At 39.5% G+C, this 25,547-nt stretch overlaps 1 protein-coding gene across 4 annotated transcripts in view; it reads right to left on the reverse strand.

Annotated features, from left to right (window-relative positions):
* Positions 1-25,547, reverse strand: part of EML6 (EMAP like 6) — a 275,731-nt gene that overhangs the window by 76,237 nt on the left and 173,947 nt on the right. For all 4 annotated transcript variants that reach the window (XR_013526605.1, XM_035272567.3, XM_078349319.1 and 1 more), the window contains 3 exons: positions 22,103-22,196; positions 1,959-2,059; positions 357-559 (listed from right to left, as the gene is read on the reverse strand). Coding sequence is in view for 3 of the 4 variants with exons in the window: in XM_035272567.3 (XP_035128458.1) it covers positions 357-559; positions 1,959-2,059; positions 22,103-22,196 (398 nt within the window). In the remaining variant the exon portion in view is untranslated. The remainder of the gene's footprint in view (positions 1-356; positions 560-1,958; positions 2,060-22,102; positions 22,197-25,547) is intronic.

Here is a 25,547-nt window from a genome sequence, read left to right on the forward strand (position 1 = left end):
GGTCTCTGCCCATTGTGTTACCAAGGGGAAAGACAATGCTGAAATATTTATCAGGTCTATTCTACTGCTGAGTGTCCACATTTATCCCAGCACTTCTTAAGGGACTCTTATGAGTGAGAGCCAGGAAGAGCATGTGTGGAAAACGTGGAGAGAAGTTGCATATAAACAACTATAAACAAAATTATAAAAGTATCTTTGCTTTCCTCCCTATTGTCTCTTGACTGAGATTCATGACAACTATTTCCTAATTCAGACAGGCCTGTTTTAGGTACAGGCATCCTCGTGGTAGGCCTTAAGACTACCTTACAATTTTAGAAGGCTGATGAGGAAAATGAATGTTGAAAAGCAGGCCATACCTTATCCAACGCATACATAGCAAACACAGGCCCATCATGAGCTTTCACTGTCTTCAGTAGCAGAACGTCTTTCCAAATGAAAATATCTCCAGTAGCTGCTCCTGAGAACACTAGATCTTCCATTCTCCCATAAGAAACACACATCATTGTTTCCAATTTTCCAACACTTCCAAAAGTTCCTCTTTTAGAAGTGAAGCCCCCACCTAGAGTGGACAAAGAATAGTTATTACTTTAAAACATCTGACACTTCCTATGGGCATGTAGAATGACTACTTCCATGAGAAACCTGGTGTGTCTTCATTATGTTTATACGTAAAGATGTCTAAAGAGGTAGAGAACATCACAAACAAAAATAACAGTATTTCTCATTCATTCATTCATTTTTTTTTTTTGAGACAGAGTCTCACACCGTCGCCTGGGCTGGAGTGCAGTGGCGTGATCTCGGCTCACTGCAACCTCGGTCTCCCAGATTCAAGTAATTCTCCTATCTCATTCATTAACTCAGTGTTTATTGAATCCCTACATGTGGTAGGCACTGCACTCACTGCTAGAATATGAAGATGAAAAGAGGGTTCCTGTACTCAATGAACTCAGTGTCTAGCTAAAGAGAGGGCTCAATATGCATCTCAGTCCAAGACATGCATCTAACCGAGGCTTGGCACAAGTTCTATGTCAGCCAAGAGAAAGCATGACTAAGTACCTGGAGGAGCAAGGAAAGTCTTCATGAATGCTGACCAAAAACGACAAAATAGTACTGACTGTAAACATAAGCATGCCATATGTGCTCTGCTTATCTATCACAGCAAATTTGAGGTGAGAAAAATGTATTATTTTGTAGGAAAAGGTAGTACATGGAACAAGCCATTAGATTTGTCCCTTACACATTCACATGTCCCCACACTCCCTGTCACTGAGAAATGCAGCTTTATTCAAAACAACCATGCACAGGCTGGCTCTCCAGACATATTGGGTGGCATTACCCTCTTTTAAAAGCAAAATGCACTGGAACAGAAACTTATTCACATTTTGTGCATAATAAGATTGGGCTTGGTACCAAAGCTGGTATGAAGAATTCAGATTCAATTGTATTAAGTCTGGCTTATTAGTGAGAAGAATAAGATATCCTCTATGCTTCCTCATGGTTATTTACTCATCAATATTATCAACATTAAATCCACCAATATTTATTGGACCACCTATTGTGGGCAGACTCAGGGTTTAATTCAGATCTAAATTTAGTAATAAATAAAGGAACCCTCCAAATAGATAAAATTTTATTCACACAACCAAAATGATTATTTCCTGTGCAGTAGTCTAACATAATTACTGCTTTCGGAACAGATGACTAAATATGAAAATGATTATTTTCGCAGCAGAACATTTTCTAAAGCTTTCTAGGTATTGATGAATATGCACAGCGTCACATAGTGTTCTAAGCTTCAAAGCATTCTAAGTGAATTTGGGAGAGAATTTTTTTTTTAGGCACTGTTTTATTTTGGATTGCAGAGACAAGCCAGGTAGTAGCAACAGTTTTGTTTTGTTTTTCTTTCCAGCTGGGGTAAAGCTCTCAATCACATAAATGATAAACCCAAACGACAGTACCTGCTTGTTGCCAGAATTTGATGTGCTTTATCCCAACGGTAACCAGTTTGTCGACGTGGTGTGGGTTACACTTTACCACAAATATCTTATCTTTATGTCCTCTGTAAGAAACAAATAGGAAAAAAATTCTAAGCAATAACAGAGTTTTATTAAAGGCATGCATTTGGTCTAACTTTAAGCACATCTAACAGGACAACTAAATTAGAAAATGGTTTAAAATGCACACAGGTGTCCACATTAAAATAATGAGCCTCGGCTTTTCTTTGCATGTTTGAATCCTTTCTTCTTATCCTAATATCGCTATTTTATTTACTTATACTTAAAACAAAGTAATGAAATATTTAAAACATCATGATGTCTCCATGAGATAAAATGAATGCCACCATTGTGGGGTTGCAAATAAGTCTGGGGATGTAGAGATTTGTGCAAGGGGACAGAGAGAGTATTAATGAAAAGCTTCATATGAACCACTCCTGCTGTGGAAAGCATTGCTCGGGGTTAAATGGAATTTCAGCTGGAAACGTATTGTTTAGAAGCTGAAGCCCTGGATCCACAGCTGTGGAAAGAGAAAGGATATATCTCTTGATTTGAGGCACCTTGGGATGCTGCACCTTCAGAGATGTACGTTTATAACCCAAGGTGCAGAAGGACAAATATAAATGTAAAGGCCGATTGTGGACTTAGGCTGTAGACATGACATCTCACAGCACAAAAGGGACTATTTGATGGTCTTTTATATATTAGGACATAATTTTAATAATGCAAAAAAAGTAATTAACAAAAATAACATGACCAATCTGCTTTATGAATACAGATACAAACATCTTAAATATTAGCAAACAAAATCTGAAAGTTTATTAAAAATAATATATTAGGACCCAGCACAAGGGTAGCTTAATATTAAGAAATCAAATAATACAACTGATCACATTCATAGATGTAAAGAAAAAATCATATTAGCATTTTCAGATGCTTATAAGGTATTTGACAAAAATCTAACACCCATGATTTTAAAACTAAAACACTCAACACCCAACACAGTAGAAATTAAACGATGCTTTAGATTTGTCCTTTAATTTATATTTCCCTATTCTTTCTGTCATTGACAAACCCAGATTTGTTCAAGCTAGCTATATACAGGCTGGCTCTCTGGACATGCTATGGGTCATTATCCTTTCTTTAAAAACAGAACATGCTGAAATAGCAGCTTATTCTTGATGTTTGCGTGTGCACGCTCAAAAGATTCTTACTTAATGACATTCCCAATAGAGTCAGGACAATTACCACTACCTTTTAACATTGTATTCAACATATAAACTAATGCAGTTAGACAAGATGTTAAAGGCAGAAGAGCTGGAATGGAAGAGCTAAAACTATTCCTATTTCCAAATAATTTATGTCTAGAAAATTCAAAAGGAAATAATTTAAAAATGACTACAAATAAGACATTTTAGTAAAGCTGCAATATTAAAATTGAATACCAAATCAATAACCTTCATATATACAATGACCACTTGAAAAATATAATGGAGGAGAGGACTCTGTTTATAAACAATAAAAATAACAAAGCATAAACTCAACAAGATATATACAACATATAAATATGAAAAGAGAAAAAAGGCCCGATCTGTAAGATTAAAAAGGTAGACTTTAAGAAACAGAACTATAACCCATGTTCTTGGAAAGAAAAACTCAATCCTAAAGACAGCAGTTATACCTTTAGTTTATAAATTCAACTTAGTTCCAATAAAAAGACCATGGGTGTATGTGTGCTTAACCTGGAGTTAGAAACCTTGATTTTAAAGTTCTCATGGAAGAATAAGCCAGCAGGAATGACCAGAAAAATGGAAACAGAAAAGCAGAGTGCAAACAGTAGCTCTCCTAGATTTTAAAACACTCTATAGAGGCTCCATAATTAAAACAGTATAGCACATGTGTATGAGTTGACTGACAAACCAATGGCAAACAGAAAATTTTGAAATACACACAAATTAATATAAAAATGTAGTATATAACAAAGACAAGGTCTCTTAGCAATAGAGGGAAAGATGAACTTTAAAAAAAAAATGGTGTCAGATGCCAAATGCTGGCTAGTCTGTGGAGTGGTAAGAATTCTTGCTAATTGCCTGTGGGAATGCAAAATGGTACAGCTATTTTGAAAGGCAGTTGGCAGTTTATTACAAAATGAAACATATTCTTACCATACAACCAGCAATTACAGTGCTTGATATTTGCCTAAATTAGCTGAAAACTTATGTCTGCACAAAAACCTGCACGTGGATATTTATAGTAGCTTTATCCATAATTGTCAAAACTTGGAAGCAACACACGTCCTTTAGCAGGTGAATGGGTACACAAACTGGGGTACATCCAGACAATGGCGATTACTCAGTGCTAAAAAGAAATAAATTACCACATCATGAAAAGACATGGAGGAAATATAAATATGTATCATTAAGTAAAAGCTGCCAATCAGAAAAGACTACATATTATATGGTTCCAATTATATGACATTCTGGAACAGATAAAACTAGGAAGACAGCAAAAAATTAGGCTGGGCGTGGTGGCTCATTTCTGTAATCCCAGCACTTTGGGAGGTCAAGGCAGGTGGATCACGAGGTGAAGAGATCAAGACCATCCTGGTCAATGCAGTAAAACCTGGTTTCTACTAAAAAATATGAAAATTAGCAAGGGGGTGGTGGCGCATGCCTGTGGTCCCAGCTACTCGGAGGCTGAGGCAGGAGAATCTCTTGAACCTGGGAGGCAGAGGTTGCAGTGAGCTGAGATCGTGACACTGCACTCCAGCCTGGTGACAGAGCAAGACTCCATCTCAAAAAAAAAAAAGAAAAAAAGTGGTTTCCACAGTATACAGGGAAGGGAGGGAGGGACGAAAGGATAAATAGGCAGAACACAAAGAGCTTTTAGGGCAGTGAAACTCTTCTGAATATACTGTTGTAACTGCAGAAACCAGTCCAATCAGGTTTAACTTTATATAATACAATGGTGAGTTGTTTTTCAGTTATCTGGAACCCGAGTTGCCAGTTATATAACCTGATCGTGCCCAGATGAACCAAGCATGCAACCATGGGTGCAACCTAAGTGCTTAGACCAAGGAACAGGGACCACATTAAGACCTATACATCTCACGGCATGATCCAGTCATATCATGTCTCCCGGCAACACCATATTACAAGAGCCAATCAGATCATGCCTCATTACCCTCCACCTATAAGACCTGCCCCAGGCCCCAGCTCAAGAGAGAGAGATATTTGAGCATTGTCTCCTGTCTCCTTGCCTGTCAAACTTCAATAAAGTCTTTTCTCAAAAGCAGGTGGCATAGTATTGGCGTCTATGCTTTTTGGGCTTCAAGCCCCTTGCTAGCTCGGTAACGCGATCTTGATAGGTATGTGTCAAATACTTTTGTCTAAACTCGTAGAATGCACAGCACTGAGAGTGAATGCTAATATAAACTGTGGAGTTTTGGGTGATGATGTGTCAAGGTAGGTTCATGAATTGTAACAAATGTACCACTCTGGCACAGGATGGTGACTGTGGGAGAAGCTGTGCATATGAGGAGGTAGGAGGTAATGGGAACTCTCTGCACTTCCTGCTCAATTTTGCTATCAACCTAAAACTGTTCTAAAATATGAAATCTATTTAAAATGAGAAAAAAATAAATGCTGTTTGGAACACCTTGGTAGCCATATGGAAAAAACAAAGTTGGACTTATTCCTCAGATACTAGGATAGATTCTAAGCTATTTCGAGACCTAAATGTAAAAGATGAAGCCATAGAACATTAGAACATGTGACTTCTTTTTAATGTGAAAATCAGCAGTATTTTTCTAAATATGAAAATCTTGAAGCAATAAAAGATTAATGAATTTAACCAGATAAAAATAGAAACCTTTTGCTTGATGAAAAACACCATAGCAAATTCAAAGGATGAATGACAAACTGGGGAAAAAAATCAACAAGTTATAGACAAAAACCTAACAACCCTAACATTTAAAGAATCACTTCCTATGAGAATTGTACATCAGAGAAACCAAATGATTCATGAGGGAAAATTCTTATTAATAATTCTAGCAAATGGGGCCGGGCGCGGTGGCTCAAGCCTGTAATCCCAGCACTTTGGGAGGCCGAGGTGGGTGGATCACGAGGTCAAGAGATCGAGACCATCCTGGTCAACATGGTGAAACCCTGTTTCTACTAAAAATACAAAAAATTAGCTGGGCATGGTGGCACGTGCCTGTAATCACAGCTACTCAGGAGGCTGAGGCAGGAGAATTGCTTGAACCCAGGAGGCGGAAGTTGCAGTGAGCCGAGATCACGCCATTGCACTCCAGCCTGGGTAACGAGCGAAACTCCGTCTCAAGAAAAATTAAAAATAATAATAAAATAATAATAATTTTAGCTAATACGATGAATGATAAATTTAGAAAACTGCCACTTTCAACCCCAAATTAAGTAACCAGTTTAGCCCAAGGTTGTCAGCTGATACTACCACCATTAGAAAATGTGTTAATGGGGAGCTGCATAATGAAAGGATCAGGCCAGAGCTCCCACAAACCACCAACTGAGCTAAGTATTACTGACAGCAGGACAACTAGACATTTTGGGCAGTAGCGTACACCAGTGTGGTGCTGGGGAAGTGGTCCACCCTGGCAGGAAGGAATTCCATCACTAACATTGCTTAGAATTGCCAGCTAATGGGAAGAATAAAAACAGTCTGGCTTTTAGTTGTTATTTTAAAATTCTCTACAGATAATATACCCCTATTGCTTGCACCTGGGAAGAACTACTCCTACTCTCTGGTATACCACTGATTTTATCTTTTCTGATAAACTGAACATTGGGGAAAATATTTGAAAATCATATATCTGATAAGGGACCTTTATTCAAAATATGTTAAAACTATCAAAAGACAAATAACTCGATTAAAATTGGGTGGTGTATTTAAACAAACATTCTACAAAGAAAATATACCCAGTCAGCAAATGAAAACATGCTCAACATCATTAGCTATTAGGAAAACCATAATGAGATATCACTTCTCACAAGGTGGCTATAATAAAAATGACAGACAATAACAAGTGTTGGCCAGAATGTGGAGGAGTTGAAGCCCTGGGTTTAACATTTTGAGGCACTGACTAATGTTTTCCAAGTGGCTGCACCATTTTCCATTCCCACCAGATCTAAATATAAAAGATGAAGCTGGATAAGAGATGAAAGAAAGAGGTTGGGTGTGGTAGCTCATGCCTGTAATCCAGCACTTTGGGAGGCAGAGGCAGGTGGATCACCTGAGGTCAGGAGTTCAAGACCGGTGTGGCTAACATGGTGAAACCCCCATCTCTACTAAAAATACAAAAATTGGCCAGGCAGAGTGGTGGGTACCTGTAATCCTAGCTACTTGAGAGGCTGAGGCAGGAGAATTGCTTGAACCTGGAAGGCGGAGGTTGCAGTTAGCTGAGATTGTGCCACTGAACTCCAGCCTAGATGATAGGGCAAGACTCCATGTCAAGAAAAAAAAAAAAAAAAAAAAGTTAAAATGGAAGGAGGAAAGATTTGTGCAAAGTGTAGGATGTTGATCATTGTTGCAGCTGGGTGATGGGTACAGAGGGTTTGTTATGCTAGTCTACTTTTGGGTAACTTTGAAATTTTCCACAATAAAAAGTTAAAAGACTAGAATGTCTCTTGATCCATTATGGTTAAATGAATGTACACCCTATGATGACAGGCGGTGAAAAGATGGAACTTTGAGGCTCTATTTGAAAATCAAAAGTGAACATGGACATTAGAGTCAGGACACATCACTGGACATACTGGTAACAATTAGGGGAGAAAAAGGGCTAAATACAAAATGTGTTTAACATTGAGAAGAAATGAACCAAATAACCATAAAAAACATTAGGCATCCAATCATGGTTTTTGTTTTGTTTTGTTTTGTTTTTTGAGATGGAGTTTGGTTCTTGTTGGCCAGGCTGGAGTGTAGTGGAACAATCTCAGCTCACTGCAACCTCCACCTCCTGGGGTCAAGCAATTCTCATGTCTCAGCCTCCTGAGTAGCTGGAATTACAGGCGTGCACCACCATGCCTGGCTAATTTTTTGTAGTTTTAGTAAAGACAGGGTTTCACCATGTTGACCAGGATGGTCTTGAACTCCTGACCTCGTGATTCACCGGCCTTGGCCTCCCAAAGTGCTGGGGTTACAGGCATGAGCCACCTTGCCCAGGCTTTCTTTCTTTTCTTTTCTTTGCTTTTTTTTTTTTTTTTTTTTTTTTTGAGGCAGACTCTTACTCTGTCACTCAGGCTGGAAAGCAGTGGCACAATCTGTGCTCACTGAAACCTCCGACTCTCAAGCTTAGGTGAGTCTCATGCCTCAACCTCCCAAGTAGCTGGGACTATAGGTACATGCCACCATGCCCAGCTAATTTTTTCCGTTTTTAGTAGAGACAGGGTTTCACTGTGTTGGCCAGGCAGAGCTACAACCCCTGACCTCAACTGATTCACCTGCCTTGGCCTCCCAAAGTGCTGGGATTATAGGCATGAGCCACCATGCCCAGTTCAATGATTTCTTGATTGGAGGAAAATCCCCCTAGATTCAAAATCATTAATATATACTTCAGAGTGGGGGAGCAGGGGAAGATGGCGCTATAGAAGCAACTCAGGATTGCAGCTCTCAGTGAAGACACAGAGGGTGAGTTCACATCGCATTTCCAGACGAATCTTTGTTGCCCACAGAACGGGGAAATTCCCAGGTGTAGGAGAGACACGGGATGCCAGCGCAGCTGTCTCGGTTGGCATGACTGTATCGGCTGGTGCCACAACGCAGTGGCATGCCACACAAAACGCACTGGTCTGGGTGCCCTATTAAACCGGCAATTTGAGATTTGGGAAGGCAGATTCGCATATTCATCTGATTAAATGGGACTTGGACAGTGAGCCAGACCAGGAGATTCCCAGGAAGCGAACTGTGAACTGGTGCAGTGGGTTGCTGCACGGGAAATCACACAGATCCTGGTGCGCTTTCAGCAGGTGACTGAAACACCTGGGAGAGAGTCAGCTGTTCAACTTAAAAACAACAAAAGGGCTCTAAGGCAGGGAGCCAGGTGATCAGGCTCCACGGGTCCCACCCCCACAGGGACAAACAAAACGGTGATTTGAAACACTCGGGGTTGAGAGTTTCACAGGAGGCACAGCTGAACCCAGGACAGTGCAGCTCAGTGGGGGAGGGGCGTCCGCCATTACCGAGACATTCTGCCCCTACTGAGGTACTCTCCCATTGCTGATGCAGCCTGCCATTGCCGAGGCAACCTGCCATAACAAAGAAACTCCGCCAACAGGGTGGAGCCCACGGCAGCAGGGTGGAGCCAACGGCAACAGGGCGGACCCCACAGCAGCAGGGTGGAGCCTCGGCAGGCAAATAGTGACTAAACTGCCTCCTAGCTGGGCAGGACAGTGCAACAGATACTCATAAATAAAGCCCTAACTCCCCGAGACAGAGCATCTGAGGGAAAAAAGGGGTTTTATGAGTTCTGCTGCAGCAGACTTAAACATACTAGCATAGCAGCCCTGAATGAACAACAGAGCTCACAGCTCAGCACTTGAGCTACGATAAAGTACAGACCATCTCCTCAAGCAGCTCCCTGAACCCCATATACCCAAAGAGTCACCTCAAAAAGGACTGATCAGACTGACATTTGGCAGGCATCATTCTGGGACAAAGATAGCAGAAGAAAAAACTGGTAGCATCCCCCACTGTTCCGCAATTGCTACAGGTGTATGCCATGCAAGCAGGGCCTGGAGTGGACCTCAGCAGTCTTACAGCAGAGGGGCCAGACTGTTAGAAGGAAAACTAAGAAACAAAAATACTTCATCATCAACAATCTGGGCCTCCACTCAGAGACCCAATCGAAAAGTCAGCAACTACTCAGACGACAGGTGGATAAATCCACAAAGATGGGAAGAAACCAGCGCAAAAAGGAGGAAAACACCCGAAACCAGAACACCTCACCTCCTACAAAGGACCAAAACTCCTCACCAGCAAGGGAACAAAGCTGGACGGAGAATGAAGGTGACGAAATGATAGAATCAGACTTCAGAAGGTGGATAATGAGAAACTTCCATGAGCTAAAAGAACATGTTCTAAATCAATGCAAAGAAACTAAGAACCTTGAAAAAAGATTGGAAAAAAGATTTGAGGAAATGATAACAAGAATGGACAACTTAGAGAGGAATATGAATGAATTGAAGGAGCTGAAAAACACAACACGAGAACTTCGCGAAGCATGCAGAAGTTTCAACAGCCGAATTGACCAAGCAGAAGAAAGAATATCAGAAGTCAAAGATCAACTCAATGAAATAAAACAAGAAGCAAAGATTAGAGAAAAAAAGGGCAAAAAGGAATGAACAAAGTCTCCAAGAAATATGGGACTATGTGAAGAGACCTAATCTATGTTTGATAGGTGTACCAGAATGTGACGAAGAGAATGAATCCAAGCTGGAAAATACTCTTCAGGATATTATCCAGGAAAATTTCCCCAACCTAGCAAGGCAGGCCAATATCCAAGTCCAGGAAATACAGAGAACACCATAAAGACACTCCACAAGAAGAGCAACCCCAAGGCACATAATCATCAGATTCACCAGGGTTGAAATGAAGGAGAAAATGCTAAGGGCAGCCAGAGAGAAAGGTCGGGTCACCCACAAAGGGAAACCCATCAGACTCACAGCAGATCTCTCAGCAGAAACCCTACAAGCCAGAAGAGAGTGGGGGCCAATATTCAACATCCTTAAAGAAAAGAACTTTCAACCCAGAATTTCATATCCAGCCAAACTAAGCTTCATAAGTGAAGGAAAAATAAAATCCTTTGTGAACAAGCAAGTACTCAGAGATTTTGTCACCACCAGGCCTGCTTTACAAGAGCTCCTGAAAGAGGCACTACACATAGAAAGGAACAACCAGCACCAGCCATTCCAAAAACATATCAAATGCTAAAGAGCATCAACAAAATTAAGAATCTGCATCAACTAACGAGCAAAACAGCCAGCTAGCATCAAAATGGCAGTATCAAACTCACACATAACAATATTAACCCTAAATGTAAATGGGCTAAATGCACCAATCAAAAGACACAGACTGGCAAATTGGATAAAAAGCCAAAACCCATCGGTGTGCTGTATCCAGGAAACCCATCTCACATGCAAGGATACAAAAAGGCTCAAAATAAAGGGATGGAGGAAGATTTACCAAGCAAATGGAGAGCACAAAAAGCAGCAGTTGCAATTCTCATCTCCGATAAAATGGACTTTAAAGCAAAAAAGATCAAAAGAGACAAAGAAGGACATTACATAATGGTAAAAGGATCAATACAACAAGAAGAGCTAACAATCCTAAATATATATGGACCCAACACAGGAGCACCCAGATATATAAGGCAAGTTCTCAATGACTTACAAAGAGACTTAGACTCCCACACAATAATAGTGGGAGACTGTAACACTCCACTGTCAATATTAGACAGATCAACCGGACAGAAAATTAACAAGGATACCCAGGGCTTGAACTCAGACCTGGAATAAGCAAACCTGATAGACATTTACAGAACTCTCCACCCCAAATCCACAGAATATACATTCTTCTCAGCACCACATCACACCTACTCTAAAATTGACCACATAATTGGAAGTAAAGCACTCCTCAGCAAATGCAAAACAACTGAAATCATAGCAAACAGTCTCTCAGACCATAGTGCAATCAAGTTAGAACTCAGAATTCAGAAACTAACTCAGAACCGCACAGCTTCATGGAAACTGAACAACTGGCTCTTGAATGTTGATTGGATAAACAATGAAATGAAGGCAGAATAAAGAAGTTCTTCGAAACCAACGAGAACGAAGACACAACATACCAGAATCTCTGGGACACGTTTAAAGCAGTATCTAGAGGAAAATATATAGCAATAAGTGCCCATATGAGGAGGAATGGAGAGATCCAAAATTGACACCCTAACGTCAAAATTGAAAGAGCTAGAGGAGCAAGATTTAAAAAGCTCAAAACCTAGCAGAAGACAAGAAATAACTAAGATTAGAGCAGAACTGAAGGAGATAGAGACACGAAAAACCCTTCAAAAAATCAATAAATCCAAGAGGTGGTTTTTTGAAAAGATCAACAAAATAGACAGACCACTAGTCAGACTGATAAAAAAGAAAAGAGAGAACAACCAAATAGACACAATAAAAAAACGATAAAGGGGAAATCACTACAGATTCCACAGAAATTCAGACCATCATCAGAGATTATTACAAACAACTCTATGCATATAAACTAGTAAACCTGAAAGAAATGGATAAATTCCTGGACACCTGTGTCCTCCCAAGCCTAAACCAGGAGGAAGCTGAAACTATGAATAGACCAATATCAAGGTCTGAAGTCGAGGCAGCAATTAAGAGCCTACCACACAAAAAAAGCCCAGGTCCAGATGGGTTCACAGCTGAATTCTACCAGACACACAAAGAGGAGCTGGTACCATTCCTTCCGAAACTATTCCAAATAATCCAAAAAGAGGGAATCCTTCCCAAATCATTTTATGAGACCAACATCATCCTGATACCAAAACCCGGCCAAGAAAGAAAACTTCAGGCCAATATCCATGATTAACATAGATGCAAAAATCTTCAATAAAATATTGGCAAGCCGATTGCAACAGCACATCAAAAAACTTATCTATCATGATCAAGCAGGATTCATCCCGGGGATGCAAGGCTGGTTCAACATATGCAAGTCTATAAACGTAATTCACCACATAAACAGAACCAAAAACAAAAACCACATGATTATCTCAATTGATGCAGAGAAGGCATTTGACAAAATTCAACAGCCCTGAGTGTTAAAAAAAAAAAAAAAAATTCAACATCCCTTTATGCTAACTACCCTCAGTAACCTCGGTATCAATGGAATGTATCTCAAAGTAATAAAAGCTATTTATGACAAACCAACAGCCAATATCATACTTAATGGGCAAAAACTGGAAGCATTCCCTTTGAAATCTGACACTAGACAAGGATGCCCTCTCTCACCACTTCTATTCAATATAGTACTGGAAGTTCTAGCCAGAACAATCAGGCAAGAAAAAGAAATAAAGGGTATTCAAATAGGAAAGGTGGAAGCCAAATTGTCTCTATTTGCAGACGATATGATAGTATATCTAGAAGACCCCATCGTCTCAGCCCCAAATCTCCTGAAACTGATAAGCAACTTCAGCAAAGTCTCAGGATATAAAATTAATGTGCAAAAATCACAAGCATTCCTATACACCAATAACAGACTTAAAGAGAGCCAAATCAAGAATGAACTGCCATTCACAATTGTTACAAAGAGAATAAAATACCTAGGAATACAACTTACAAGGAACGTAAGGGACCTCTTCAAGGAAAACTACAAACCACTGCTCAATGAAATAAGAGGGGACACAAACAGATGGGGAAACATTCCATGTTCATGGTTAGGAAGAATCAATATCATGAAAATGGCCATACGGCCCAAAGTAATTTACAGAATCAATGCTATCCCCATCAAGCTACCATTGACTTTCTTCACAGAACTGGAAAAACCACCTTGAACTTCATATGGAACCAAAAGAGAGCCCGCATAGCCAAGTCAATTCTAAGCAAAATGAACACAGTGGGAGGCATAACACTACCGGACTTCAAACTAAACTACAAGGCTACAGTAATCAAAACAGCATGGTACCAAAACAGAGATATAGACCAATGGAACAGAACACAGGCATCGGAGGCAACACAGCATATCTACAACCATACAATCTTTGATAAACCTGACAAAAACAAGCAATGGGGAAAGGATTCCCTGTTTAATAAATGGTGTTGGGAAAACTGGCTAGCCATGTGCAGAAAGCAGAAACTGGACCCCTTCCTCACACCATACACTAAAATTAACTCCAGTTGGATTAAAGACTTAAACATAAGACCTGGCACCATAAAAACCCTAGAAGAAAATCTAGGCAAAACCATTCAGGACATAGGAGTAGGCAAGGACTTCATGACCAAAACACCAAAAGCATTGACAACAAAAGCCAAAATAGACAAATGGGACCTAATCAAACTCCACAGCTTCTGCACGGCAAAAGAAACAGTCATTAGAGTGAATCGGCAACCAACAGAATGGGAAAAAATTTTTGCAGTTTACCCATCTGACAAAGGGCTGATATCCAGAATTTACAAAGAACTCAATAGATTTACAAGAAAAAAAAACAAACAAGCCCATCTAAAAATGGGCAAAGGATATGAACAGACACTTTACAAAAGAAGACATACATGAGGCCAACAAACATATGAAATAATGCTCATCATCACTGGTCATTAGAGAGATGCAAATCAAAACCACACTGAGATACCATCTCATGCCAGTTAGAATGGTGATCATTAAAAACTCTGGAGACAACAGATGCTGGAGAGGATGTGGAGAAATAGGAACACTTTTACACTGTTGGTGGGAATGTAAATTAGTTCAACCATTGTGGAAGACAGTGTGGCGATTTCTCAAGGCCTTAGAAATAGAAATTCTATTTGACCCAGCAATCCCATTACTGGGTATATATCCAAAGTACTATAAATCGTTCTACTATAAGGACACATGCACACGAATGTTCATTGCAGCACTGTTTACAATAGCAAAGACCTGGAACCAACCCAAATGCCCATTGAGGATAGACTGGACTGGGAAAATGTGGCACATATACACCATGGAATATTATGCAACATGAGTTCACGTCCTTTGTAGGGACATGGATGAATCTGGAGAACATCATTCTCAGCAAACTGACACAAGAACAGAAAATGAAACACCGCATATTCTCACTCTTAGGTGGGTGATGAACAATGAGAACACATGGACACAGGGAAGGGAGTACTACACACTGGAGTCTACTGGGGGGGAATAGGGGAGGGACAGCGGGTGGGTGGAGCTGGGGAGGGATAGCCTGGGGAGAAATGCCAAACGTGGGTGAGGGGGCAAAAGGCAGCAAAACACCTTGCCATGTATGTACCTATGCAACTATCTTACATGTTCTGCACATGTACCCCAATACCTAAAATGCAATAAAAAAAATTAAAAAATTATATATATATACTTCAGAGAAGCTAGAGAAAACCAAAATGAAAATAACAGATATAGCAAATTTCCATTCCTAGAGATAAAAGATTGTTTTGTTTCCATGTATCTACACAATGTCAAATATTTATGAAAACCTTTTTTGAGAGAACTTTTCAGTTCCCACCTAATTTCTTAGTGCCATTGTGATATTACAAAATATATATGTGGTCTTCAATTCTCCCCCTCCATTTTCTGGCATGCAACTCTTAAAATCCTCAGGATCTCCAGTGAGGTCTTCTTATATGCTCATAATTGACTGATGGTTGCAGCCTAGAGGTAGCTTCAGGATGGCAGCTGATCACCAGAAAAACCAAAGCAGTAATAGAGGGCTGGGACTGCAGCCCCACCTCTGACCCTCAGGGAGGGGAGAGGGATCAAAAGTTAAGTGGCTCACCCATAGTCAGTAAATCAGTCATGCCTATGTCATGAAGCCTCCATGAAAACCCCAAAGGACAGGGTTTGGAGAACTTCTGGATAGCTGAACACAAGGAGATCCCTGGAGGATGGCACGCGCAGCAGGGCCATGGAAGCTATAGCTTCTCATCTGTAACCTCTGTAATATCCTCTGTAATAACCTGGCAAATGAAGCAAGTATGTCCGAGTTCTCTGAACCACTCCAGCGAATTAATTGAGCCCAAGGTGGGATGAGGGGCACAGTCTCAGAAACTGAGCCCTCAACTTGTGAGATCTGAGGCTATCTCCAGGTAGACAGTGTCGGGATAGAATGGAACTAGAGAAAATACTCAGCTGATATCTGTCACAGAATTGCTTGCTTGTTGGTGGGGAGAAATCCCCACAAGTTTGGTCACAGAAGTCCTCTGTGTCGATTGTTGTTGAGTGAGAAAACAGAAAAAGCACTTTGAGTTTGGGTGAGAGTTTTTGTTGTCCTGCTCTACATCATAAAAACACCAATGTCATTTCTGTTGTAGCTAGTTATAAAGTGGCTAACAATGGCATGTAAATGTTTAGCTAATGTCAATATCTAAATAAAGAACACACTGCATACATCTGTCATTTTTCTCTTACACACGTGTTAAATTTGTAGGGAAGTTCCAGGTAAGTGTGTGTGCATGTGCGTGTGTGTGTGTAAGCAAAACAAAATGCAAAGTTTGTCAGATCTTAGATGGAGAGAAAAATAACTTAGACACTGTGCTGCCGTCCTAATACTGGATGATTCCTCATGCCCCCTTCACAAGCAATTTACCACATAGGGTCACATAAACCCTATCAGCAAGCACAAAGGAAGGAGCCTCTTTTAGAGGCCAAGGGCAACTGCACACTGGGTGACCTGGTTTTCATATTGTTTATTCAGAATTCCTGTGTTTGCATAGAGGCCCAGCCCTGTGTTTGATTTTGTTCTCCCTTACTGTGGCAGTAGCCTTTAGCAGGAAGACTGATGAATGTTTGCTATATATTTTATCTCCAAAAAAAATTTAAACTGGCTCAAAATATAGAAAAATATAGAAGAAAGGTAACAAATTAGCACACGGTGAGAAACGTATTAGTGAGTAAAGAAAGCCAGTTATAGAGCATATGCACAATACCCCACAAACGGAAGTGAATACAAATAATAAAAAAATATATACTAAAAGATGTATGCTAAAATGTCAACCATGGCTACATCTGGGTAGTGGAATTAAAGATGGTTTTCCTTTTCTTAGAGCTTTTCTCTGCTTTCTAAATTTTCTATAATGATCATATATTATTTGTAAAACAGAGGGAAGAATAAGCGTTATTTTAAAAAAGCAAGTGAAAAAGAAAAGGGGCCTAGATGGTATGTGGGAGGTTCTATCATAGCCATGAAATGTATGTAGAGTAGGGACCTGAAATAGATCAAGTGATGAAGCTAATGCAGAAGTGCTTACTTGAATTTCGATACACCTGCTATATGCGAGCCTACAGTTTCACCCTAAGCTTTCTAGCAGGAAAACTATTTCAGATTAGCACTGGAAGAATTCTTGTTGATAATTCTTTTTTGTCCAAGATCTCTTCTGTTCAAATTCTGAGATGAACCGTGTCTGTAATTTGTCATTGTTCCCCTACTCACATTACCAGAGAAACACAAGTCCGAATAAAGGAGCACAGACATAGCTGATTAATTGTTGCATCATTCTGCCCTGATTTACAGTGATGTTAGGTCATGTAACTACTCCTGTAAGGAATCAGTCTTGGTTTTTAAATGGGCTACTTGTATATTAGACTAAAATTAGAATGATCTTTAGGAAAAAAAGTGACTGAAAAATTAATTTGTAATGAAGATAACCAATATCACTCAAGAAAATTAACAAAGGTGCAGGGAAATCATTCAAATAGATTGGATCCAGTCTCATAGAGCTCTTGTCAACAAAATCTAGAGAATCGTATCTTGTAAATAAGATCTCTATGGTCCAATTCTAAATTTCTCTGGTTTCTGTGAGCTGCTAAGAGTAGGTTCATTTAAAATATTCTCACAAATCAGGGGAGGAGCAACTTTTGAGAGCCCTGTTGTGCAGCTGGCACACATCAGCATGGCCACCAGCAGCACGGCTGGCAATGCCACTACAGCTATGGACCATGCACCTCCTCTTTGGGGAAACTTCACCTCCTGGGCAATGAGTGCTGGAGAACAATAACCCTTGCCAAAACAGCACAGCCAGCCAGAAGCAGGTTTATTGTTCAGCCTTGCTCTATAAATGCAGCTGGCAGTGATCGAGACACAGAAGTGCAAAGTGAGGGGTAGGACTAAATCAGCTCCTCTGTGAATTAGGCCCTCTTGGGAGCTTAGATGACCCTGAAAAAGCAAGCTACCATTCTGTTAAGGAATACTTCTTTGTCACTTCTTTTTCATGCCTCTGTTTTTAAAGTTTCTTTCTTTCTTTTTTTTTTTTTTTTTTTGAGACGGAGTCTCGCTCTGTTGCCCGGCTAGAGTGCAGTGGCGTGATCTTGGCTCACTGCAACTTCTGCCTCCCTGGTTCAACTAATTCTCCTGCCTCAGCCTCCCAAGTAGCAGGGATTACAGGCGTGCACCACCACACCTGGCTAATTTTTGTATTTTTAGTAGAGACAGTGTTTCACCATGTTGGCCAGGATGGTCTCGATCTCTTGACCTCATGATCTGCCTGCCTTGGCCTCCCAAAGTGCTGGGATTACAGACGTGAGCCACCATGCCCGGCCTCTGGTTTTTAAAAGTTTCTATATACTTAAGCACTCTAACTTAAGGCAACAAATAAAGTTTTATTTGTCTAATTTCTTATGTATTTTTTTAAAATACATATCATTGTTAATATTACACAAATAGATATTTATGTAACTTTTTACTTATTGTAAAATCTAGTACTCTTCCAAAGAACTTTAAAAATCCTTGATATTCCTCCTTGGAAACAGCACTGGTTAATGTCAATCCAAAATGTTGTCCTGGTTACTTCTGCAGATGTCCTGTTTTGGGAATGTCATAAGGCTTGGGAGTAATTCCAAATATAAATTGTGTTATTAACATAATGGTGTTAAGTCAACATTGTGTTAATTAAATAGAAGTAGTACCAGTACCCACCAAGTATATAAAATACATACTTTTTAATATTAAATATTTCTTTCTTCCATTTCTATTAATGTTTCTGGCATAAAACTGGTGAGCCGCCCACAGCTAAAGGGTTTTCTAGCAGGAAAATTGCATTTCTATTGCTTTTGAAATGCAGAAATGTGCTTTCCCTGAAATTATCTGTAAAGACAGATGGTATGTTATCAGAAATATTAAACTTAAATTATGTATTTTAGTCTAGGAGGGAAACAGTTCTGATGAGAAGCTGAAACTGAGTACTAGAAGAGAGTATTACCTCACACTAGAAAGACAGACCAAAAGAAAAACCACTTGAGCAGGGAGATTTATGAGCTGCCATTTGTTTCCAGGAATTCAATCTCAACAGCAGTTATCAGAAAAGCTTCTCTTTTTCTCCTAAGATGGTCAGCTGGAGTCCTCAAGCCTCCATCTGCTGCTCCTCTGGGTCTCTAGCAGTTTGTAAATCTTCATTCATTAAATTGCCACAAAACATTTTTTCCTATTTAATATTGTAGAGGAAAATTTTAATTTAAAAAGTGAATATTGGGGTTCATGGCCATTAACTTCAAAACGGTTTTATATTGCAAGATAGAAAGGACATCATGAATGCAGGGAAGAACAAGCAGGGAGGTACAGTGACAACAAGCCTGGGCAACAAATTGTATTGCTGGGCCTTAGCTGCCAACTATTTTGACCCCTGATCAGGGTTGGGCAAACAGCTGAGCTCAATGCAAGTAGGAGTGGAAAGTCATGTTCAGACTTAGCGCTGATTCAGCAGGCAAGAAGGCTGGGGTAAGGGAGGACAGGTGGTCTATAAACAGCAGTCAGTCTCGAAAAATCTATTTATAAGATGGGAGATTAAGGAAACAATTTGCCTGCTTTGAAAGCAAGTGGCAGATGTACACGGTGGGGCTTCCTTTCCAACATGCTGCAGACTCATGACAAACGGTGCTTCTGACTCTGGTGACACTGATAATCTTTCACCAGATGCTAACTAAGACAGAGGAAAAACAAGGGGCAAGGCACCAGCCTGAGAAAAGCTGCTTTTCTATTGCTGAAGTGCTTTCATACAGATTACTCAGATCACTCAAAACAAAGTGGTGAACGACTCTCTGCAGAGGATTTAGGAATTTTCTGATTCACTGCAACAAACATTACCTGCTCTATGTCAGATTTGGCACCATGAAATATTGCAATATTTTTTTCACTTAGGTGCTAAGCTTTCTTTTTTTTTTTTTAGAAAAAGAAAAAGAGGAAAAAAAGAGGGAAAAAGAGAAAAAGAGGGAAAAAGAAATATTACTTCATTCCTAAAATAGGTATCAATAATGGCTGATCAATATTTTGTGTGTTGAAAGTGGATAATGTATACTTTGTGTGTTTAAAATGGAGAGCTCTATTGAGTTTATTGTTCTGGATCTGAGTTCAAGTCCTGGATATCGTTATCAATTTTCTGTCTCGTTGAATCTAAATCTCATTATGGGTCTTATGTATCTGGGTGTTAAGATCTCTTATTGTTACATTAATCCTTTTACCCTTGTATTCTTGTAGCTTTAAAATCTATTTTATTAATTATGAGAATTGCAACTCCTGCTTTTTATTTATTTATTTTTGCTCTCCATTTGGTTGGTAAGTTTTTTTCCAACCCTTTGAGTCTTTGTATATCTTTAGATATACCGTTAGATTTTGTCTGTATCTTTTGATTGGGGGATTTAGTCGATTTAAATTTAGAATTACTGCCATTTGATATTAACTGGCTATTTTATCCTTTCATTGATGTAAATTCTTCTTTATGTTAATGCTCTTTACTTTTTGGTGTATTTTTAGAAAGGCTCATACTGGTTGTTCCTTTCTATATATAATGCTTCTTTTAGAAGTTCTTGTAAAGCAGGCCTGGTGGTAATAAAATCTCTGAGTACTTGCTTGTTCCTAAAAGATTTTATTTTTCCTTCAATTGTAAAGCTTAAATTGGCAGGATATGAAATTCTGGCCTGAAAGTTCTGTTCTTTAAGTATATTGAATATTGGCCCCCACTCTCTTCTAACTTGTAGGGTTTCCGCTGAGAGATCTGCTGTAAGCCTGCTAGGCTTCCCTTTATGGGTAACCTGATCTTTCCCTCTGGCTGCCCTTAATATTTTCTCCTTTGTTTCGATCCTGGTAAATCTAACGATTATGTGCCTTGGGGTTGGTCTTCTTGAGGAATATCTTTGTGGTGTTCTCTGTATTGCCTGGGGTTGAATAGTGTCCTGCTTTGCTAAGTTGGGAAAATTTTCCTGGATAATGTCCTGAAAAGTATTTTCCAGCTTGAATTCATTCTCTCTGGCACATTCAGGTACACCGATCAAACGTATATTAGGTCTTTTCACATAGTCCCATATTGCTTGGAGACTTTGCTCATTCCTTTTTATCCTTTTTTCTCTATTCTTGTCTTGTCGTTTTATTTCGTTAAGTTGGTCTTCAACCTCTGATATCCTTTCTTCTGCTTGATCCATTCGGCTATTTAAGCTTGTACATATTTCACCAAGTTCTTGTGTTGTATTTTTCAACTCCATAAGTTCATTTGTATTCCTCTCTATATTGTCCATTCTTTTCATCATTTCATCGAACCTTTTTTCAAAGTTCTTAGTTTCTTTACATTGGGTTAGAACAAGTTCCTTTAACTTCCAGAAGTTTCTTATCATCCACCTTTTAAAGCCTACTTCAGATAATGGAACACAGTCCTTTTCCATCAGGACTTGTTCTGTTGCCGATGAGTTCTTTTCCATCAGAGCTTGTTCCATTGCTGATGAGTCCTTTTCCATCAGGGCTTGTTCCGTTGCTGATGGGTTCTGATTTGGGGTATACTCGTAGGCTGTTTTTTTCCCTTCATTGTAGATGAACCGCCTTTCTAATTAGGTTTCTGAGTCAACGTCCGATTTATTGATTCCCAATGCTGGGATCCGAGCAACCCACTGTGGCAGCCTAAATAGCAGCGATAAGACTGATGGTGCTCTTCTGCCCAGGAATCTCTGGTCTGGCTTCCCTCTTCAGTCCGCAACAAGCGGCTCTGACTTCCCGGAGCTCCAAACTCCGGTCAATAGAGGAAGCGGTCCCGTTTGCTCTGCTTGAAGAGCTGCTGCGCTGAGGCGCCGGCAAAACCGCTACGGCGGCCACGAGAGTCGCTCTGGCGACCCATGGGGCTCCTCCACTGGAAATCGGCTGATCCGTAAGTGACGAAAATTCGTCTAAAAGTGTGGCGTCGTCTCGTTCTCTGAGCTTTCCCTGGGAGCTACAATCCCGAGCTGTTAGTGAGCGGCCATCTTGGATCCAGGTGCTAAGCTTTCTATGTGAATTTCATCTGAGTTTGAAGACGAAATCTTACTAGAAAATGAAAACTATTGACCTTTACTGAACCATGATATCAGCAGGATGCCATAAGATCCCAACAGCTTCTTACCTTGTTGTGGCTATCTTTTCTCCCTTTCTCCAGTCCCAAAATACAATACTGTGAAAATCGTCTAAACCAACCGACACCAGGCATTTTCCATCAGCTGTATGAAAACAACACAAATGTCAAAATTTGTTCCATGAAAAATCAAAACATTTCATATATTGTAAAGAGGAATAAGCAATTGACCTTAATAAACTGACCTTACGAATTGGTAAATGTTTGAGGTGATAGATGTGATAGCTGCCCTGACTTGATTATACAATGTATACATGTACTGAAACATCACACTGTACTCTATAAACATGTTTTGATACATTAGAAACATCACATGCTGAGGGACCTCACTGAATGAAATGCACACTAGTAAGAGTCAAGCTTCCTAACAATGGGCTGCTGAAGTGGATGGCAGACCTGACATTCAGAGACACAGGGCTAGAGGGAGACACTCAGGTAAGCTACCAAAACTTTGTCTATTTTGTGAAAAATCTCATGACATTTATTTGAAGTGCCACTTGGCTTTGTGACCCCAAGTCCATTTTCAGCTCTAAAAACTGGGTTCAGTTAACCCTCCAAGTCAGGAACATGATAGAAACTAAGTTGAACTTCAAAAACTCTTTCAAAAGATGATTTTACATTTAAAAAATGTTATGCTTCCTATTTTAAATATAGTGCCATTGTTACAGTAAGTTTAGAATATATGAAGAAAATTTTTAAATCTTCCAAATTTCTAGGCCTACATTTGATATATATACTACCAGTCTTTACATAAATGTGCTTAGAAAAAACAAAACCTGAATCATACTGAACAGGCTATTATCTAATCTTTCATCTATTATATCATGAGCATTTTCCTTTAATATTAAATATTACTTATAATTATTTAGAGAAGTAGCAAGAATAGATTAAATCCCTATGCATAACTGCTTATTTATTGTCTAGTTTTCACATCACTTGTCTCCTTTACATTTCTAGGACAATTTATTTCTCCAAGAGAATAATAATTATCCATGATTACTATAATTTGGACATTTAGGTTATTTTCCCCCAAATCGTTTTAAAAATATAGTGAATGTACAATTAAATTTCAAATAAAGATAGTTAATTTATCTTTTTCCTTCAAGATAAAAGAAGAGGTAGGGTCAGTAAGCCTTTCCTTTGCTGCCTCCTTTCAGGCCTAGATTCAACACAGACACATCTGTGGGTCAGCGTCCCCCTTCCACTAGCTGTGCGGTTGCTAGGAGACGAGTGATCAAGCTCACCCTGCATCAATATATCAGCTCTCTTCTCTGACTGCCAAGGGCCAGCCATGAGGGCAAAGCAACACAGATCTGTGATAATGTCCTTATTCCATGTCTGCCCGTCCACTCGGAGGTCTCAACTGATATTTTTAAAGGCAGATCTTCAGTAGACCCCAAATTAGGGTTGCCAGGTAAAATATAGAAAACCTTGTTAAATTGGAATTTCAAGAAAGCAATAATTAATTTCTTAGTACAAGTACTTCCCATGCAATATTTATCCTTATTTTGCATGGAATATACTTATGACAAAAATTATGCACCTAAAACTCAAATTTAATTGATCCGCCTATAATTTTGTTGGCTACATCTAGCAGCCCGATCTCAAATGCTAACCAATGCCCACACTTTAAGGGCCCTTGCTTGTGCAAGAGACCCTCCTCCAACCAACTGGAAATGGTTGTCTCCTCCTCCTTTTCTGGATGAAGGAGAGTCAGAGAAAGAAAAAGTCTGTTTTAACACACCAAATCCTCCCCAAGCCTCCACCACTACTAGTATGAGGCAAGAATGTGAACGTTACCTGACCTTTTCAAGCTACTAGGCTGTAGTATTAGAGGAAGACATTAACGCTTTCCTTAAGAGTTAAAATCACCACCAGGTGATTATTACAACCAAACTATGTCTTTCAAATCACAACTAATGATATCCTCTTAGGCTTAAATGTCACCATGCTTTAAACTGGGTGAGGTCCCTCCTTATGCTTTTAGGAGAAGGAACTGGTAATGTCTTCCTATTCATTACCAATATTCTTTTTCCCTATCTCTTGATATGGTCTGGTTGTTTCTACATTGGCATGCCTCTGCATTTGATTTTATTTTTTATTGGTGTTTTCTCTCTCCTTTTTTAAAGATCATAAGCTCTTTAAGGCTTATAATAATCTTATATTTCCTTTGTAAGCCTCACACTGATCAAACTTTCAGTGAACACTGATGATACTGATGACACTGATGATAAAGAGGAAGATAAAGATGGAATGTGCATATGGATGGCATAAATGGAAATAGAATGTACTATGTTAAATAGGTATAAAGATTTGGCCAGGTGCAGTGGCTCACATCTGTAATCCCAACACTTTGGGAGGTTGAGGCAGGTGAATCCCTTGATCCCAGGAGGAGGAGGTCAGCCTGGGCAACATGAGGAAACCCAGTCTCTACAAAAAAACACAAATAAATTAGCCAGGCATGGTGGTGTGCCTCTGTAGCCCCAGCTACTTAAGAAGCTGAGGTGGGAGGATCCACTGAGCTTAGGAGGTCCAGGCTGCAGTGAGCCATAATCGTGCCACTGAACTCCAGCCTTGGAGACAGAGTGAGACCCTGTTTCAAAAAAAAAATTTTTTTTTGATGATGACTAAAGAGTCAGTGAGTACAGTGTTACAGTTAGAAAGAGTAACTTTTAGTGTTATATTACATATTAAGGTGAATATAGCTAATAATGTGTATTTCAAAATAGCTAAAAGATCTTGAATATTATCACCACAAAGAAAAGATAATATTTGAGGTAATGGATGTGATGGCTACTCTGATTATATCGTTACACAATATATACTTGTACTGAAATGTCACATTCTACCCCATAAATATGTGCAATTATGTGTCAATTATCAACAAATTTTTAAAAATTTATTCATTTCAAAAACACGGCACAAATATTCAGTGTCTTTGTTGCATTCATTGACTATATTTCATGTTTTCTTTTGAAATCTGTGTAGCTGTATTACAATATGTTTTTCTTGGAATGCAAGCACCAATACATTTAAAATAATAAAGTTTGATGTCATCTGAAGAAGACCTAAGGGTAAGCTGATTTTTGAGGGAGGTAGGAGGTAGGAGGTGAGCTTTGATTTTAGGAGAATTTCTGCAAGATCCTGTCAGCTTATCCCATTACACTATCTTTCTACATCAAAAAAGGTATTCTGCTTGTGGAGAGCAATGGAAGCAGCAGTGCAAACCCAGAGGTGCCTCAACAATCATGCCTCTTCTTTGCGATGGTGACTTTTCCCCAAGTTCTGAGGGCGTGAGCTGTATATACCACACAGTCTGGAAATAAAATTGGCTACACCTTTTTACCCTGTAAGGTAAGGCTTGGTCTTAGCTTTGGAAATCTACTCTCTGACCAGTTAGTTGGAGTTTTTTATTTTTAGCCATGTTTTTAGTCTT

The sequence above is a fragment of the Callithrix jacchus genome, chromosome 14, assembly GCF_049354715.1.
Source record: "Callithrix jacchus isolate 240 chromosome 14, calJac240_pri, whole genome shotgun sequence".
Taxonomy (NCBI): domain Eukaryota; kingdom Metazoa; phylum Chordata; class Mammalia; order Primates; family Cebidae; genus Callithrix; species Callithrix jacchus.